Source organism: Gasterosteus aculeatus, chromosome 6 (genome assembly GCF_964276395.1).
Source record: "Gasterosteus aculeatus chromosome 6, fGasAcu3.hap1.1, whole genome shotgun sequence".
Lineage (NCBI taxonomy): Eukaryota > Metazoa > Chordata > Actinopteri > Perciformes > Gasterosteidae > Gasterosteus > Gasterosteus aculeatus.
The window spans coordinates 1,985,133-2,004,367 of record NC_135693.1 but is presented as its reverse complement, the minus strand read 5'-3'; the positions used below and the strand labels follow the sequence as shown (position 1 = coordinate 2,004,367).

The 19,235-nt window shown below is 41.3% G+C and overlaps 1 protein-coding gene across 9 annotated transcripts in view; it reads left to right on the top strand.

Annotated features, from left to right (window-relative positions):
• The window catches only part of rasgrp3 (RAS guanyl releasing protein 3 (calcium and DAG-regulated)), a 39,043-nt gene that overhangs the window by 12,225 nt on the left and 7,583 nt on the right, over nt 1–19,235 (top strand). For 6 of the 9 annotated variants that reach the window (XR_005712395.2, XM_040178184.2, XM_040178183.2 and 3 more), the window contains 13 exons: nt 611–749; nt 2,600–2,702; nt 6,750–6,812; nt 10,123–10,254; nt 10,650–10,797; nt 11,678–11,851; nt 13,744–13,860; nt 14,014–14,292; nt 16,029–16,109; nt 16,269–16,382; nt 16,482–16,597; nt 17,421–17,568; nt 17,891–17,927. Coding sequence is in view for 8 of the 9 variants with exons in the window: in XM_040178184.2 (XP_040034118.1) it covers nt 680–749; nt 2,600–2,702; nt 6,750–6,812; nt 10,123–10,254; nt 10,650–10,797; nt 11,678–11,851; nt 13,744–13,860; nt 14,014–14,292; nt 16,029–16,109; nt 16,269–16,382; nt 16,482–16,597; nt 17,421–17,568; nt 17,891–17,927 (1,582 nt within the window). In the remaining variant the exon portion in view is untranslated. Of the gene's footprint in view, nt 1–610; nt 750–2,599; nt 2,726–6,749; nt 6,813–10,122; nt 10,255–10,649; nt 10,798–11,677; nt 11,852–13,743; nt 13,861–14,013; nt 14,293–16,028; nt 16,110–16,268; nt 16,383–16,481; nt 16,598–17,420; nt 17,569–17,890; nt 17,928–19,235 lie in introns of all 9 variants that reach the window. The other 3 variants (XM_078104625.1, XM_078104624.1, XM_040178188.2) reach the window with 1 other exon arrangement.

The following is a 19,235-nucleotide window of genomic DNA, read 5'->3' as shown; positions in this document are numbered from 1 at the left end:
TGCTACAGAACTGTCATCTATCAATGCTATAGCTCTGCATTTGGGGCAAAAGCTAACACATGCCACGGGCACGTTTTATTGTCGGAATGTATACAAATTTGCAATATGTAGTAAATATTGAGTGACTTAGATTACAATTTAGTTGTTGCTTTGAGCTAGTTTGATTTGGATTGTATTTTTTGGGGGCTTGTGCCATGCACTATTTTTTACCACTACTATCAGTAGCCAAAAAAGTAAATACATTATTTAAATATGCCTTAAACTTAAATGAAATTGTTTTAAATATCCATCCTTACAAAAAAAAAATAACACGGGCAGGTTATCTATGCTAGTAGATAGCTAATATTTCTCCCAACCTACTAAAACATTTTGTTGCTCTAAGGTTGCACATTGTTGTCAATAGATGTGGCTTCAGGTCAATTTCTTACTAAACCTTCAATATATTTGAATGCAAAACATATTGCTTAAGACATGCTTCCAAAAGTTAAAATGTCTATCAGAAAGTGTCAACATAAAGCAATATAATTATTGACCAAACAATGAATTGTATTTTCATACTATTATATGAGTTTTGTAAACTGATGACTGACTGTCTCTCTCCTGCTCCCAGGAAAACCCTGGTTGGTCCAAAGCAGTGAGCAGAACGTTTTGACCTCTGTCCTTCCGGCACCGTGGAACTATGGGATCAGCCACTTTGGGAAAGGCAGCATCTCTTGACGCTCTCTTAAATGCGTGCATTCATGCATTTGGTAAGTAACATGTGAATGAAATGCAACCACGGCATATTACGCTTACAACCTGCATATTTTTGGAGAAATTTGCCTTTTATTTGAATTTTAAGTAGGAAAACTACGGTGGCCCTGAAGTGCAAAACCCAACGAAATTAACTTCTTACGGAAAGGGTAGGGCCTTATAGCAGAGGACGGACCCTTGTGATTGCACAGACGGACTGAGTGTATTTTAACAGGAAATGATACAGGGCTCTCAAGTGTCACGCATTGAGTGTGACAGTCACGCATTTCCCCGAGCCGTGTCGGCAATAGCGTCCGCGGCACCCCCCCCCCCTTTAATTTACAACACCTAAATATAATTGAACAACAAAACACCGGTAAAACAATGGTGACATACTAGTAGAACACTTTTAACACACTTAGTAAAACGTCCTCATCTCTCCGTGACTTTCTGCTGTGGCTCTGCTGCTGCGCTCACTTCCACCAGTGTTAATTTTGTTAACAAACCTTTTTTCCATGACTAAGACGAGACTAAGACGTGACGAAAACGATCTTAATATCTTAAAAAATCTATTATAACTTTCGTTAACGAGACGAGACTAACATGTTGGTGGTTGACGAAGTCACGATACTTTTTCCCCCTTTCTCTGGGGACGGCAGGCAGCGTTTCCTCGACTGGATGAGACGGTCCGTTACAGACGCGTCTAACATAATACACTCATTACAGGTTCTGAAGACAAGAAAATAATGTATTGCAACGGTTGTAAGACGTTAAGGTTAACGTAAGGTTAATTTCACAGTGGAAACAATAAAGGAGCATGAAGTTTCCGGTGGCCATGTCAAAAGCGTTGCAAGTAAACTAACAGACAACAAAGTGTTGCGTTTAGATCCCTGGTCCTCATGAAGTTGTTACACCTTTGCCAATTTGTTAAATTGCCTTGCAAATAAATGCTTTGCGATTTGTTAAACTCCAAATGCTTTCATGTAATAATTTTTCACATGTCATTTATATCAGCTTACACAAACACTTGAACCATTTTTTCTTGGCCCGGCTCCTCCGTCACATTTTACAACCCATTGTGCCCGCGAGTCAAAAAGTTTGCCGACCTGCTATAGACCTGTCCTAGGAGGGACATCTAATGGACAACCAAGTACTGCAAGCTAGACTATTATGCAGCTGTAGACACAACACAGGGGGTCCTGGGCCTGAGAAGGGAAGAAAAGGAGTTTAATATGGCTATTAAATGTGACTAAAACTAGACTAAAACTAATTACATTTTAGTCTAGTTTTCGTCGACTAAAACTAAAAAGGATTAAAATGAATAAATGTGACTAAAACTAATAGTCTTAAGACGAAAAATGCATGAGACTATATCAAAAATAGCTGCCAAAATTAACACTGACTTCCACCCCACATCACAGGCTCTCAGTCCCGCCACTGATTTGATTGCCATAATATCTAGAAAGCGACATTTCTCAGTTTTCAGAATCCGATTGTGCAAATAGAGTTCTAAGGAATCCTCCGTGTCACTTTCCGTGCCGGCGAAAGGCTTCGGATTAAGAGGGTTAAAAGACAATCAGTCTGTCCAATCAGAAGGGTCCGTCCTCTGCTGTCTGCTATAAGGCCCTACCCTTTCCGTAAGAAGTTAATGTCATTGTGTTTTCCTATTTGCCGTTGTTTTGCACTTCAGAGCCACCGTAGAAAACACTGGGGTTCATTTTTTTTTCAGTTTTAGCCATTTCCATGGGATTTCTTCAGTCAAAATATATAGAAAATACCAGAATGACTCATCATAATAACATAGTATAACATACTGCCTGTTCAATTTACATTTGATAAAAGGTCCATGATAGACTTTTCTTCATAGATGACGATGGGGATCTGAAGGCCAACCTGCTTCCTCGCACCCTGCTGCTTATGCATCGCTGGTACATTACATCCTCAGAAATGGTGGGAAAACTACTGATGATATATCCCTTTCAGTGTGCTAAAGGTATGATCTACGATAAGGTGGTGCATTTACATACATTATACCTCACAGGAATTCCAATTCCCAGATTAAGATAGAAATCAACTGCTGTGCTAGCACACCATTTTCTTGCTGTGGTACTACAGCTAAAGCAATATTGACCTTCACCTAAATCAGATTCCTTGGAGCTGCTGTGTAAGTCTACAACCTTGGGAATAGGGAGCAGTTGGCTGTTAAAAATACATTGAGATATTGGGGGTTTAGTGTAACTCAAGGACACTACAGACCACTGATAAAGATATTAAAAAGATGAAGATCAGACTAGTAACATCTTAAATTGTAACTGCATCTAACGTGTACACACACACACAGTATTTTGTAATACAAGTCATACTGTAGCACTCTAATATTGAGACTGATTGCATATATAGTCTACAATTGAAGCAGACAAGATTATGGCAAGTTAATGTTAATTCTATATCTTTCATCGTTCCTCTACGAACAATTGCCGTGCCTCTATTTCCTCTAGAATAACCCTATAACAGGATGGCACAGAGGATAGTGAATAAATGGCAGCGCAGCAGTCAAGAGGCAGAGGGTGTCTTGAGACATTTTAATCAATCCATCAAAGAAACAAAATAAATCCCTCCAGTAATTCCAGCAGCCAGCAAAACCTAAACACAACTTAAGCGCCCTGGGCCGCTATCCGGTTTACCAAGGTCCTCTCCCCAAACTGTCTTCTTTACTACTCCTTTCATCTTCCTTATGTAGCCCCTTGACGACATGATCTTGATTAGTTCAATTTGACGCTCGTTTAGGTGGCCCGCCTTCCAAATATATCTCCCATCCACCACTCTGCCCCTTACACCGCCCCTTCAGATCAGGCCGGGGAGCAGCCATGGTAAACAAGGAGTCTCTTCGGGACAGGGCATCTGCATTCCCATGCTTGCCTCCTGGTCTGTGGATGATAGAAAAGTTAAACTCTTGTAACGAGATCTTCCTACTTTTGCGTTTGTCGCTTTTTTTTATTGGCCATCCAGATTAGGGGAGCATGGTCAGTCACCAGAGTGAAGTGGCCTCCCCAGAGGTAATAGCGGAGGCTTTCCAATGCATTTTATGGAGAGAGCTTCCTTTTCTACTGTGGGATATCCTTGTTCTCTTTCGGTCAGTTTCCGACTGATCTATTTAAAATGGGATGTTTCTCACCTCGAACTTCCGGGGAAAGAATACACACAACAATACAACAATAATCTCCCTGCTGAAATTAGGGGTCACTAGTACCGACTGTGAACAGAGAGCGCTCTTTAGGTCCTGGAAGGCTTGTTCCGCTGCACCCGTCCACTTAACCCCGAGTGGCTGGGAGGCTCTGGTCAAGTCTGTGAGGGGAGATGCTATCGTAGAGAAGTTTGGGATGAAACTGCTATAGTACGAGACCAGACCCACAAACTACTTTACCTGGGGCTTGGTGGATGGCCGCGGCCAGCTCTGTATAGCTTGGACTCGGTCTTGCGGCCTCACATTGCCACGCCCAATCGTGTAGCCCAGATATTCTGCTTCCTCCAGCCCAAGCTTGCATTTTTTGGGGTTGGCCGTTAAGCCGGCTTCACAAAGAGCTTCCACGACTGCTGTCAGCTTTACCAGATGGCTGTCCCAGGAGTCACTGAATGACGACATCTAGATATGCAGCTGCATACTCACGATGTGGCTGCAAAACCCTGTCCATCGGTCGATGAAAGGTGGCTGGGGCTCCATGCTGACCGAAGGGTAGTACAGTGTATTGATACAACCCTGACGAGGTGGCGAAAGCAGTCTCTTTCGAAGCTTCCGCCTGGGGTACCTGCCAATATCCTTTGGTCAGGTCCAGGGTGCTGATGCAACGGGCTTCTCCCAGCTGGTCAATCAGCTCATCCACCCTGGTCATAGGAGAAGCATCAAACAATTTAATTTAATTTCCTGAAGTCGTTACAGAAGCTGTTTCTTCTGTCAGGTTTCGGGACCAGCACAACCGGGCTGGTCCACTCACTGTAAGATTCCTCGATCACCCCTAGAGCCAACATCTTCTGTACATCTTGTTCAATGGCTGCCCTTCTGGCTTCGGGTATTCTGTAGGGGCGCAATTTTACCTTCTTGCCCGGTTCTGTGGTAATGTGGTGTTCAATAATGGATGAGCGCCAAATCCAAATTCTGCTGGACCGGCTCCCTAGTTTGTTGTAGCTGTGCTTTTGATAAGCCAGGACCATATGCCACTTCAGCACCTACACAGTCTGGAGCAGAGGTGAACACATCCGGGGGACTACCACACAGAAGCAAATCTCGGGCATACATTTTTAGCAGGTTTACATTGTAGATTTGGGTGGTCTTGCGGCGCCCTGGCTGACGTACCTTCTAGTTGACTGGGCCAACCTTCTCTGCTACCTCGTAGGGTCCCTGCCAGGAGGCCAAGAACTTGTGGGCAGTGGTGGGAATTAAGACCAACACTTTGTCCCCTGGTAGGATCTCCCGAGGTTGGGCCCCTCTACTGTACACTCGCCTTTGTGCTTTAGCCATGTGTTCCCTCACCATTGGCCACACAACCTTCAGACATGCCTGCATCCTCCACCAGTGTAACATGATGGCACGAGGAAAGTGAATAAATGGCAGCACAGCAGTCAAGAGGCAGAAGGTGTCTTCGGAGACATTTTAATCAATCCATCAAAGAAATAAAAATAAATCTCTCCGGCAATTCCGGCAGCCAGCAAAACCTAAACACAACTTAAGCGCCCCGGGCTGCTATCCGGTTTACCAAGATCCTCTCCCCAAACAGTCTTCTTCACTACTACTTTCATCTTCCCTATGTAGCCCTTTGACGATATGAGGTCCAGGTGTGTCTCCTGGCACACCTGGACATTTTGATGAGTTCAATTTCTGATGCTTTTTTAGGTGACCCGCCTTCCGAATATATCTACCCTCCACCACTCTGCCCCTCAGCTCCTTACAAACCCATAGACGCCTTTGCTGTTCTGATTTCCCTGTTATCAAGACAGCATCATTTGTCAACGCTTTCCAATGTAGTTACTAATCCATTCTGGAAGGATATTTTGTTTGGTTTGGTTTAGACACAAAATCAACTTAGTTAGAGGAAACATTATGCTTTAGGTTTACGTATGTGTTTTTGTACATAAGGTAAGGAAAATATAATGTGGTTCAAAGTGAATTCCTAAAATTGACCTTTTTTTTAAATGTAAACAAAAGTGATCAGTGGCTTCTATCAGAAGCCATTTATTGCCATGTATCTTACACATATAGAAATTGGTGTGAGATTAGAGTAAAATAAGGTCAAATGTACAAGCAAAAATGAACAACATCAATGTGCAATGTCCTGGGGATATAGTGTCCGGGTAAATGGGGTACTGGGACTTGGTTTATGTGACCGACTGATAAGGGGAAGAAACGGTTTCTGTGGCAAGAGATCTTGGTCAGAGGGAAGGTTCTAAAAAAGTCTGTGTCCGGGGTGAGAGGGGTTGGCTACAATCTTTTTACCCCGCCCCAGAGTCCTGGAGACAAACAAATCTCTGCTTGGCTACAGCATACCAGACGGTGATGGAGAGCGACAGGAAAGACAATGAGTCAGAAAAAAAAACACATTCTCAATGATTTACTTGGTTGTACCTCCAAAAAGTGGAAGTAGATGTGTGAGTAACAAAGAGAAGTTAAAAACATACCTACTCCCACCTCCACACATATTGACAATTACAGTTTAAAGTATGTATCATTGACAGATTGGACAGAGAAATTAAGAGGAACCTTAGCAGAGAACTGTTTATTCAGACGATGCTGTTTATTCACTTGTGTTATCTTTCTCTGTGTGTAACATCATCTGATGAGGGGGAAGGTGCGGTGTGTATTTGTTTTTGTCAGAGGGGATAGTTTTCTAGTGAAATATCTACTGGTTCTGAATGTCATATATAGAACAGTTAAAGCATGATTTAATTCTTTAATCCCTTATTATTCATACATTTGAGTGTATAGATTTGTCAAATCTTGGAAAAAGTCCTTAACTGAACCCCACGTACCGCGAGAGCAAAGGTGAGACCTGCCAAAGAACCAGGCTGAAGATTTGTTATATGATGAGGTAAGATCCAACATACACATTCATCCCAAACACATTTTACTCTGGATTCTTCAACCCCTGGGAAATCCACAACTACAGCGAAGTGCAAAAGAATGCTTAACCATTTTAGATTTGACCCAGTGTTAATTTTGGCAGCTATTTTTTATTTAGTCTTAGTTTTAGTTCCACGAAAATGCATATTAATTTTAGTCACATTTAATAGCCATGTTGTAGCAGTTCTATCAAAAGCCTCCACCTGTCACATGTGTTTAGTAACCAGCTGACGTAATCATGTCACGTTAATTACCGCCGTTACGGTACGGTTTGTTACACAACAAACAATATAGAGATATAGAATTACACCCGCCAAAATGGCCAGTGAGAGAGAGATGCTTTACTCGCCACAGCCGAATTTCACCCAGATTTGGCGAGTCGGCGGGTGCTGATGTACCCTGACAATAAGTTTCCATTTAAGTGCTACTAAAAATTGAAATTAAAAAAAGTATTGTGACTTCGTCAACCACCAACATTTTTGTCTCATCTCGTTGACGAAAGTTAGAATATATTTAGTCATAGTCCTATCTGCAAAAAGCCGTGATGAGATCAGCAGCACACCAAACTGCGAAACCCTCCTTCCCCGACTACGCCTCGATATCCTTTTTTTATGCATACCACGAACCGGATAAGTGCCAGTGCAGTGAAGTGCAACCCTGGCAAAGTCCAATCCCCACCGAAAATAACTCCTGACTTAAGTCAAGTCAAGTCATTTTATTTTGTATAGCCCAGAATCGCAAATTACAAATTTGCCTCAGAGGGCTTTACAGTCTGTACACATACAACATCCTCTGCCCCGAAACCCTGCTGACAACCTGAACAAAACTCTCGCTGTCGGTGCACAGGCATTTTATGGCCACAAAAGGGGACCCTCTCACCCCACACTCCTCCACCACCTCCCACAGTATCTATCGGGGTACCCAGTCATACGCCTTCTCCAGGTCCACAAAGCGCATGTAGACCGCAGCATACTCCCAGGCTCACCCAGGATCCTTACAATTGTAAAGAGCTGATCAGTCTTTCCACAAAGACAACATCTGCATTGTTTGTCTTCAATCCATGGTTCAGAGCCATTTTTGTACCAGTTCCCAGAACAGTTTCAGCCGGTATCAAGAACAGCTTCAGTGGGGGAGGGAGAACGCACTGGGGAATATTGGCCCTTTAATAAGTCGTGGCACCAGGATTGCCCCACAATACGAATTACAGTACAGGCCGCCCACGGACCCCGGCGGTGGCACCCACCTCGCACACACACTCACAGACAGTGGCCCACGCTATAACAATTAGGACTGTCAGATTTTAATAACGCCCAAATGTGTCGAAAGAGGGAGGCATGCATCGTACCGAGACACCGAACGCCAGCAGTCCAGGCATACATCCACCCACACGGGGACATCCATGACCAAGACAGGGTCGCTATATGAAAGAATGCACATTAGTGCCGCATACACGGCGACACAGGACAATAAAAAGGCACAAAAGATGGGGAAAGTGCCCTTACTACACCGCAGCAGAAAGATGACCAAGGGCAGCGGCCAAAACATGAAGCACGCCTCCCGGACACGTCTCCACAGACACCCAGCAGGAGAAGACAACAAAACGAGTCCACACACCACGGGCTTAAGTAATGTCCCCGCCTCTCGCAATCAATCAATTAGCCCAAGATATGCTGGTCCACACCCCTGTGTGCAGGTAGGAGGGAGGGGAAAACCCTCATCCGGTCACACCTCCCTAGTGAAATAGTAGTAGATTTTGAGTTAAAAGTAAAGGCTGGCGCATGCTTCTGCGTTTGTGTCTTTACGCACCATTGGGTCAATGCACTTTTTTCAATTAGTGGTTCAAAAAGGCTTGCGTGTGTTGCAAAGCAGTTCCCCGCCAGAACAATATGTGGAGTAACGTTTTTTGTCGGAGACGACTTAGAGAGTCACGTCTTTGTGTGTGGAAGTTGTTGGTTTGTTTATTTATTTATCATAGACTTTATTGCCCGGTGCATCGCCACTGCTGCTTTGCATCGCGGACACATTTGTCCCATATTTTCCTCCACAACTTTGTGCACCCTTCGACCTGCAAACCGACGTTTGCCGAGATCTCCCTCTATGAATCAGAAGCCATCTGCGCGTCCTTAAAGTCCGCCAATAACGGGTTGTATAAGTGGTCATATTTAGGAATTTTTTTCGACAAAAACTCTTCAATCTGATTCATTCTCTCGTAAACATTCTTTGTTTTAATAATGGCGGAATTGTGCTATGAAAACGTAAATGTGAGACTCCGTAAAAGATGTAGTTAGCAGACCAATCACAGCCTTGCGGGTTGCAGGAGGCTTGCATAGCTTTTGACGCAAGCCTAGAAAAATGGGTCGACGCACGCAAGAGGTGTGAAAAGGCACGCAAGGGGCGCTTGCAGAAGCATAAACTAGGCTTAACAAGTCTGCGTTTCGGTTGGACCCATCTGACAGAATGAACCAACCTTTTATGGACTCTTTTCCCGAGTACAGATCGGCCACGACACACATTCTGGAAGCTCCTGATTCCAGACAACCAACTCCTGACTTCGGAAAAGCCAATTTCGGCTCCCCTGATCCCATCTCCCCTCCTCACTCTTCCACCAAATAAATTGATGACGATGATCCTTTCTCTTTCTCCTAGTAGTTGAATTCAGGAGTGATCCAACCACCACCCAATAACTTCTTTAGTTACAGTCAACAGAGTCCCATCCTTGTATGATTCCCCGTTTCCCCCTCCTGAGGAACTGGAGGGTTTCCCAGAAGCACCTTGGTGCCGAGCGAAAGTCCTTCTCCACAGTTACACCGAACTCCTCCCGCCCTTCTGGCCTATCGGTGCCCTTCAACTGACTTCGGAGTCCCACGGGATATAATAACCTTGGGGACTCTTTTTTCAGTCAGATGGCTCCCGACACCAGCTCATTGCAAATGTCTTTTAAAAAAATGTAGCAATAAAGAATTAACTATTGCTTTCACCATGATAGAAACTAGTGACAAAACCTGCATTTTAACAACACTGCTTTTGTCACCTCACACTGGATGTGGACATACACAGTTCTAAGATCTGCCTTGATTGGTGGTTGATTTATTTTTAATCCAGTAATATTTTATGTCATGAAGCCAGTCAAATAAAGTTACTCAGGCCATACCAATACCCCAATAGAGTAACACATGTGAATCACAAGTCAAAAGGACACAAGGGTACTTATCTGGTTTAATGGAAAGTTCCATGGAGCTATGATTTTATCCTATCTCCGTTTTCCTATGTGTGTTCAGGTACTGGATTGTGACATTCCCTGCAGAGTTCAACCTGGACTTGGGTTTGATCCAGATAACAGAGGAGTTCAGGGATGTGGCTGCTCATCTGTCCTGTGAGGAGCATTTGAAGCTACTCGACATCTCCACCATGTAAGACACCAACATCTGATATGCTTGTATAAAAATCATAAACTGACCCGATCCGTAATGCTATTATCATGCATATAAGCCAACAATCTATTCCTCATAATTAAATAAAACAAAACGCTGGTCTGAAAAATATCTAAGTGACCAGCTGTCATTATTTAGCGGTAAAACGTGTCTTTAAGGGTGCATTAGCCCAGTTTTATTAGTTGATGTATGATGTAAGTACCAAAATGATTAAAAACCCACATAGATATATCGCAAATCACCAATGAACATAGATAACTATACTGGTCATCCTGCAGCTTTTAGTTTTCAAGTTATAAATTGTTTGGAATCACTGTGTCACACTTTGTCTGGATTGATTGTGGTTATTGTTTATGAATTGTTCTCTCTTATAGTCCCTCATACGACTGGATGCGTAAGTTGACCCAACGCAAAAAGCAGCCTAAGAAAGGAAAGGCCTCACTGCTTTTTGACCACCTTGAGCCAATGGAGCTGGCCGAGCATCTCACCTACCTGGAGTTCAAGTCCACACGCAGGATATCGGTATATCTACAGACAGCTCAATTTCTGTCCAATGATTCCTCTTTTTGCATTGTAGCAAGTAAGGCGCTAAAGGGTTTGTCAGTCCTTCTTGAATTACTGAATGCAACCATTATACTTCATTTGAAAAAATAACAACAAAGGTCTTCAGTAGCCAAAGTACAAAAAAGCTGCAGAGCTGAAAGATCTCACCAAAAAATGACAGCTTATTGGCAGAGTTGATTGCAGGGTGCTGCCGGTTAACAATCCAGAAAGAAAGCCCAATTTAATAAATTGTGAATTAGGTGAACTGTGCAACACTGATGATGATGATGATTCTAAAAATCTCTTGGGAAGCTGAACACCTGCTGTAGAGTTTTGATGTAAAGATATCTGGCCTCTGGTCGAACTCCGTAAAGGTTAATTAGTAAAAATGCCAGAAAAAAGTTGTATCTGTGCACAGGTGTTTGTGTTTGCCCCTGAAACCACTGGAAATTACATAAGATGCGTTGTTTCAGTCTGCGTAAGTTCCCACACGGAATGTGGCCGGAAATGGACTGAGGATTTTAAATTGACAAAACATCATTCAGTATCCGTGTGACCCCTTGATCTTCCCTTAACCACCATAAGGATACATTTTTCAGGATGATCCCACATTTTCTATTTAACAATTCTATGAACTTTCATTACTTACCATTGTCAAACAAAAATATTAACTTCACATGAAAGGCATTTTAAAATTCACCCCAAAAATTACATGGCTTTCAGAATTCCCCATGAAAATCAAAAGATCAACAAGGTTTAATGAATTTTTCTGTGAAAGTCATATGAAAATTATGAATTGAATGATTGATATGATTGAAACTCAACAGCTGGATGTCTGATGTGAAGTATTTTCCCCCAGTTTAATGATTACCACAGCTATGTGATCCATGGCTGCCTTGTGGAAAACCCGACTCTGGAGCGCTCCATAGCTCTGTTCAACGGAGTCTCGCAGTGGGTCCAGCTCATGGTGCTCAGCAAGCTAACACCTCAGACCCGGGCAGAGGTTATTACCAAATACATCCATGTGGCTCAGGTGAGACCGGAAAGATGCATTACTGTGTATACATATATATATATATATATATATATATATAATGTATATGTGTATATATGTATATGTGTATATATGTGTATGTGTATATATGTATATGTGTAAATATGTATGTGTGTGTATATGTATATATATGTATGTATATGTATATATATATATGTGTATATGTATATATATGTGTATATGTATATATATATACGTGTATATGTATATATATATATACGTGTATATGTATATATATGCGTGTATATGTGTATATATATATGCGCGTATATGTATATATATGTGTGTATATATATGTGAGACATATATTGGCCATGTGGCTGAAATTCAATACTCAATAGTAAGTTAATCTTGCATAATTTTGTATCGATATCAGGAAGTTCTAATCATCAAATAACGCATACAAATAGTTTTTTTCTAGTGAATGCTCCCCACTTCACTGTCCACTGGTGCTTGATTTTGTACAGCATAGGAAGGAATTAGTTGGCGAAAGTTTTTTTTATTTGAAATGGAACATGGTTGATGATGTCATTTACATGCACTGCGATGGATGGGACACATTTATTCAACAATTGCAGATGTGAAATGGACTCTATGCTGATTAGTCCGGCAATAGGTAGCAGACAGGTGGTAAAAATGCAGTGCATCACTATCATCTACATCTGTTGTAAGTTAATGTATGGAAGCACATGCCGGCAACTGAAAAACAGATCCTGTAAGTCATCATAATGAGATGGTATCTGAGACACAATGATGACTTTGACTCACAGGATATTACTATACGTGTAGCTGTCACTTTTATCCCTTTATAAACGCCTATGGTTTGACATATCTTTGAGTGGAGTAATTGGGGGTTAGGTGGCTTGCTCAGGGACACTTCGACTTTGCACAGGGAGCAGCCAGGATTCCGACCGCCGACCTTGCGCTGCACCGCACATCCTCCCTAACCCATGCGCCGCCTTCGCCGTCGTTAGGGTGGCTGGAATGTAAAGATGATAAATATTTGTTTTATTCAAATTGTTCATTGTCTAAAAGTCATTTGAGTGTCAAGCGTGACTGACTGCTCCTGAACGTGACGTCAGACGCGTAGTCTCAGTTCATCCAGAACACCTGTCAGTGCAGTTCAACATCGGAGGATTTTCTCATTGCCTCGTCTCTCCAAGTAACGTTGGTAAGTGTTATTTGCCTAGCATGATTAACATTCTCTTTCCTTACATCTTGTTGCCTTCCTCATCTTTGTAATTTTAATATTTTACAAATGACAGTGTTTCTAAATATTTTATTTTGGTTTCTTTTACAGTAGCCACTGGACTAAGGACGCCAGCCGTTTGCTGCGGTCAATTGAAAGTGTTCCATAGCGTATTGTTGTTGTTGGTTTACCTTGTTCCTAATAATTGTATGATTGATGATTTTTTTATTATTGTACAGTATACGTGCGGCATATTTTATTTATGTTTTGTTCTTGGTTACAAATGTCTAACATTTTTGTCTTAAAGGCATCAAATAAACTCCAAGCACTATGACCGAAATGAGTTTAGTTGTCTTTCTTTAATTTGTGGGGAATTAAATGCAAAAGTATACAGTTATAAGTACAACTGTAACATTCTGGTATTTATAACACAAAAACAGTAATCGTACGGTAACAAACTGTAATCCAATATACGACAACATACCGTATATTACGGGAGGGCACTGTAAAAAAAACAATAAGTTACTAGCGTCAACTGACATTAAATGGCAGTTAATTCACAGTAAAATTGGTTCAAGTTTACGGTAACACAGTAATCCATTTTACGGTAACATAGTGTAAAACCATTTACGGTATTATACCGTAAAAAAGGTTAATTTTCAACATGTCATTCTGTCCTCAGAAACTACTGCAGCTGCAGAACTTTAACACTCTGATGGCGGTGGTGGGGGGCCTGAGCCACAGCTCCATTTCTCGATTAAAGGAGACTCACTCTTATCTGGCTCCAGAAGTTGTAAAGGTACTGAACACAAACAACCGGTTTTGACCCATGGGCGATACAAATACTTGCTTGCACACAAAGTAAGACCACCAAGGCTGGTCATATGAATTGCCATTCCATTCACATTGTGAGTTGATTAATAAACAAATCTGAAAATCTTTCCCTCCCCAGATCTGGAGCGAGATGACTGAGCTTGTCTCCTCCAACAACAACTACTCCTGTTACCGAAAGGCCTTCAATGAATGCCAGGGCTTTAAAATCCCCATTTTGGGTGTGCACCTCAAGGACCTGATTGCAGTGCATGTAATATTTCCTGACTGGGTTCATGACAGCAGTCAGGTGAACTTAGTGAAGATGCATCAGCTCTATATGACATTCAATGAGCTGGTTTCATTGCAAAGTGCAGTGGCCCAGGTGGAGCCCAACATGGACCTCATCTACCTGTTAACGGTGAGGGATTGCTTTATACTGTGTATATATATATTGTATTTTCCAATAACAATTAAAACTACAGTTGAGCGAGCGGGCAGGGACGTAATGTTTAACCATGTTATGGATGTAGACTGGACCTGGGACTCCAACAAATCCTCCCAGAACTGGAAGATGGTCCAGTGCTGTGACGCCGTCACCTAAGTAATTTCTGCTTACCACAGCGCTGGGCGTTGACTTGGGGCTACCAGATTGACTAACCACACCTGCCACCCTACTCACTTTAACAGGGGAGGAATGAAACGGACCAATGGAAAAACGCAGAGCCGCTCTCTAGGCCATGTTGAATGTGGAAAGGTTGCCACCCCCAGTGTATCTACTTGTTGTGCAAGTGGGAATCATGGCTGACACCAGGCCACAACAACTGGCCAACAGCCACACTCTGTACGCCATCCTCATCAGCAGACTGAACTATTACATTTAGCATTGTCACAACAATATTCATATGTCATCTTTTCAAACATTTAGAGAGAAATTAATGTAAATTCATGCAATAACTTTTCCAAGGATAATGTTTGGCACTAAGTTGTTAAATAATATAAATGTTTCATCTAAATGTAAATGTTAAATATAGCTGTGACGGTGTAGAGGGGAGAGGAATTTGAGTCCAGGGGAAATATTAATTTAAAAATAAATGTGTATATTCAACAGTAGGAAACTCATGATGCTCTGAAGGTTCCACCACTGTCTATCAGGGATAGCAACCAGAGGATTTGAGCTCACGACTCGGGAAACTGATGTCTAAGTCATATATGGGTTTTATTCTTAGACGTGGTAATAGACTGTCGAGGTTTGGTTCACAAAATTTGGGCACGACAAAGGTACGAAAGGGTCAGGCAGAGGCGGAATCTAAAAACGTAACAAGGGGTGCTGGGACGCTTGACAACAGTATAAGAGGAACTGTGAACAAACACCACGGAACACGCCACTTAGTACACAAGGAGAGGGTGAGTCAACAAGACATAGGTGGACACAATCGGGAAGGCCGCAGCAATCAGCGCACTGGAAAAACATGAAAAAAAGACTGGGAAGAGCATTACACCGGAAATGTCTGGGTTAGGCCAATAATAGCCTTGCATCTGGGTAAGGGCACAGTTAGTAACCTCTTTATGTAGGTAAATCTGTTTAATCACATGTCTGTGTTAGTAAAACAATTAAAAATGGAAAGAGGGAAAACCAAATCTTAGCCACCACAGCAAGACACAATAACTGTTATTCTACCACACAGAAACATAACTGGCAAACTGAGATCCAGCTTTCGGTCGTAGTGTTTGAACCAGTAGAGATTACAGTTAAGGATCTGTTAAAAAAATTCTAACTCGACACCGGTGGGATTTAAGCACAAATGATGGACACCATCCATTCTGGGTCAAATTTGACAGCTGTTTTGACTAAAAGAATTGAGCATCAGCTTCTAACTGCTTGGCACCATATATGCAAAGAAGAAGGTGCTGAGAAATAAAATAAAATGCCCAAACCAAGCTTGACAGGACTATACAGATCACCCTGTGCAGTAGATTAATGGATGAGCACAAAATGAGAGCAAAACAAGCGAGAAAAAAATCAGTATTTTAACATTTTACACACAACACTCAGTATAGCCTAATACTTTCGAAAATAGTTATAAGATTTTATTTGTGTGTTGTTTCTTACTAATTATATACCAAAAAGGATGAACAAAATCTTTGTGTTTTCAGCTTTCTTTAGATCTTTACTACACCGAAGATGAGATTTATGAGCTATCATTGCTAAGAGAACCACGTAACCCCAAATCATTGGTAAGTTTTAGCTGAAATGGTTTGTATTTTGTGTTCAGGGTTGAGTTCAGTTTTGTTTTAGCGCTTTCAATTCTACTTCTTTCTTACTACGTACAATTTGTAATTTGCAATTTTTGTATTTTGCTAAATTCTGTTTTTGTACTGTATCCTTTCTCACAGCATATCTCTCCAACAACTCCCAACAAGCCACTGGTTCCACTGGACTGGGCTTCTGGTTTCACCACCAAACCAGACCCTTCTGTAGTCAATAAACACATCAGAAAGGTCGTGGATGTGAGTAGATGGATCATTTTTTATGAATGCAGAAAACTACTCCTTTCTGAATTCTACAGAGATCTGTGTGTGTTAATTGGGTTTCTTGTCATTGTGAAGTCCGTCTTCCGAAATTATGACCATGACCACGATGGCTATATTTCTCAAGAGGACTTTGAGAGCATCGCCGCTAATTTCCCCTTCTTGGACTCATTCTGCGTTTTGGACAAAGATCAGTGAGTTAAGATATTAAAATAAGTGTGTTTTCTTTAGTACACCACCACAGTACGATGATGTTGTTTTAGAACATTTCCCAGTAAATCATAATAACCTTTCTGTTTCAAGCTACCTTTTTTTTAAACTTTTTTTGTCAGGAATTTTTTTGCAAAAGTTAAAAAAACCCTATTTCATTCAATGTTCATAATTTTGTTATTCAATGAAAGAATAAAGTTTTACTGACAAATAGAATAATTAAATATATTTTTTGTATCTGAAATGGGGGGAGTGAAATTGTTTGTCATATATGACCGGGTAAATACAATTAATCATGCCAAAACTTCCAGTTTATTCATGTTAATTCCTGTATATTCCCATGGAAAGCTTATAACTTTCCTGGAATTTTGCAACCCTACCGATGACCATATTTGTTTAATCTTTTATAACTTTTATAACACCACAAAATTGTACTAAAATGGTAAATGCACTGCACTTGCGTATCGCTTTTTTAGTCTTCCAACCACTCAAAGTCCATAGTCCAAGTCCACTCTTACAGTACATATCATCATTCACCCATTCACGCAGTAATGACAGAAGCTACCGTATACATATACGTCACCTGCCCATCAGGAACGAACATTCATCCATCGTGTGGAGCTAAGGGAGCTATTAGCGGTCAAGTATTTTGCGCAAGGAGACTCCGACAGGCAGGTTAGCTTAGCATGACTGTGCTCTCCACTCACCCACAGCCGTCCAAAACGAACACCTGTTAAGGACTAACCTCTCTGTCTCTTTCTGCACATCTTTTATTTGTTCTACTTTTTCCACTTCTCTTTCTCTTAGAGATGGATTGATCAGCAAGGATGAGATGATAGCGTATTTCCTCCGGGCTAACCCACTGCTTCAGAGTAAGATGGGTCCAGGTTTCATCCACAACTTCCAGGAGATGACGTACCTTAAACCCACCTTCTGTGAACATTGCGCTGGATTTGTGGGTATCTCTTCAATTCTCTCACTGTACTTGTCCAGTATTCTTCAAGATCCTAATATCAATGGCACTGACAGCAGATTTTAACAGTCACAATCCAAAAATGGTTTTAGGGCTGACAAATGTTGAGTTCAGCCAAATGTATTGATTTGTTTGCTAGGTTGTATAGGATATTAGACACTCTGTTGTATGTTTTTGAAAATGCAACAGGCATACAGATTGTAACAGGAAATGATGTGATGACCCTGCCTTGTCTCCATGCTTCTATTTAATGTTATATTTTTGATTTTCTGAATTTACTTCTATTACATGTCTGGAACTGCAGCTCTGGGGAATCATCAAGCAGGGCTACAAGTGCAAAGGTATTGTTTCATTACATTTTTCTGTAAAGACTTTCACTAATTACTGGATTAACTGTAACTGCTAATATTCATAGAAGCCTTACATTTAAATAAGGTTAACCTTTTTATATGTGTCCAGTATATCTGCATTGATTATTATTGATTTCCAAAACATATAGACATTCAGTTAAAATCATCAGTACTTCTCTTCTTATCATAATTTTAGTTTAAAATTAGGTTAAAGTCAATTGGGGAATCAGCTTTATTTGCAAAAGAGATTATTTTAAAATATTAGCCAAGGATTACTTTTATTTTATTTCTCTTTTTACTAGAACAGACTAGAATAAACTCTGTTCGAATTAGGCAATATTTCTTTTTATTTGTTTGCTGGAATGGAACGATTACGAAAGCCTCAACAACTTTCAAACGATACTTCACTGAAATTGTAGTGGAATTGTTGTTTTTGGGGTCGCGGCTTTGTTATGGCCTCTGCAATACTTTGCCTTGGTTGTCTGTGAGCCATTTTGTCCCAACTTTTGATGGGCTCTCCTGGAAGACCTAATTACATTGAGATTCCAATTTCTAGCTAATGTTTTGAATGTATTTTAATTATTTGCACATAGTCTTCATTGTGAAAACAACAACAACTACTGTAGTGTGGGGCACTACAGAAGATAGTTGTTGTTGTTGCCAATTGGTTGTAACATAACCACAAAATGTAATTTCCCCTGCTGGACTAATAAAAGGATCATCTTATCTATCTTAAGGCTTAAATCCCCATGCTTCCCAGTTAGGTTGGTCTTTTTTGGATGGAAAACATCACCCATTTTCCTGTGTATCAACTCAAATCATTGTGGCAGTTCCATTTGTGGTCAATGGCACTTAAATTCTAACTATATCATTCCGTGTACCTCTCTTTTATGATGTTTGCATTACAGGTACTGCGCGTCAATAGACACTCTTTGCAGGGCGTCTTTTATAAACAAACATCTATTTTGAAATTGAGTTAATTTGACTGACAAGCAGGATCCCCATAAACTTCCATTAGGTGAGGTGGGATGAGCGGCTTGAAGATCTTGGGATCCGTGCCAATGTAGCAGTGGCTCATGATTTGGATGAGGTATCCCGGGTTGGACATTACAGGAGGCTTTGGTAGCGGCTCCTTTTCTCAAGGAGTGCCTGGTGTGCAGGTTGGAGAAAATGAGGAAAGGTTGTGGCGGAAGTGCTGGTGGAACCAGAATCTGGTAGCTACGTTGGTACATGCTAGGGCTTAAATGGACTCAGGGGACTGTGTCTTAAAGTAAAGACGGCTGTAAGCCGGCCTGATTG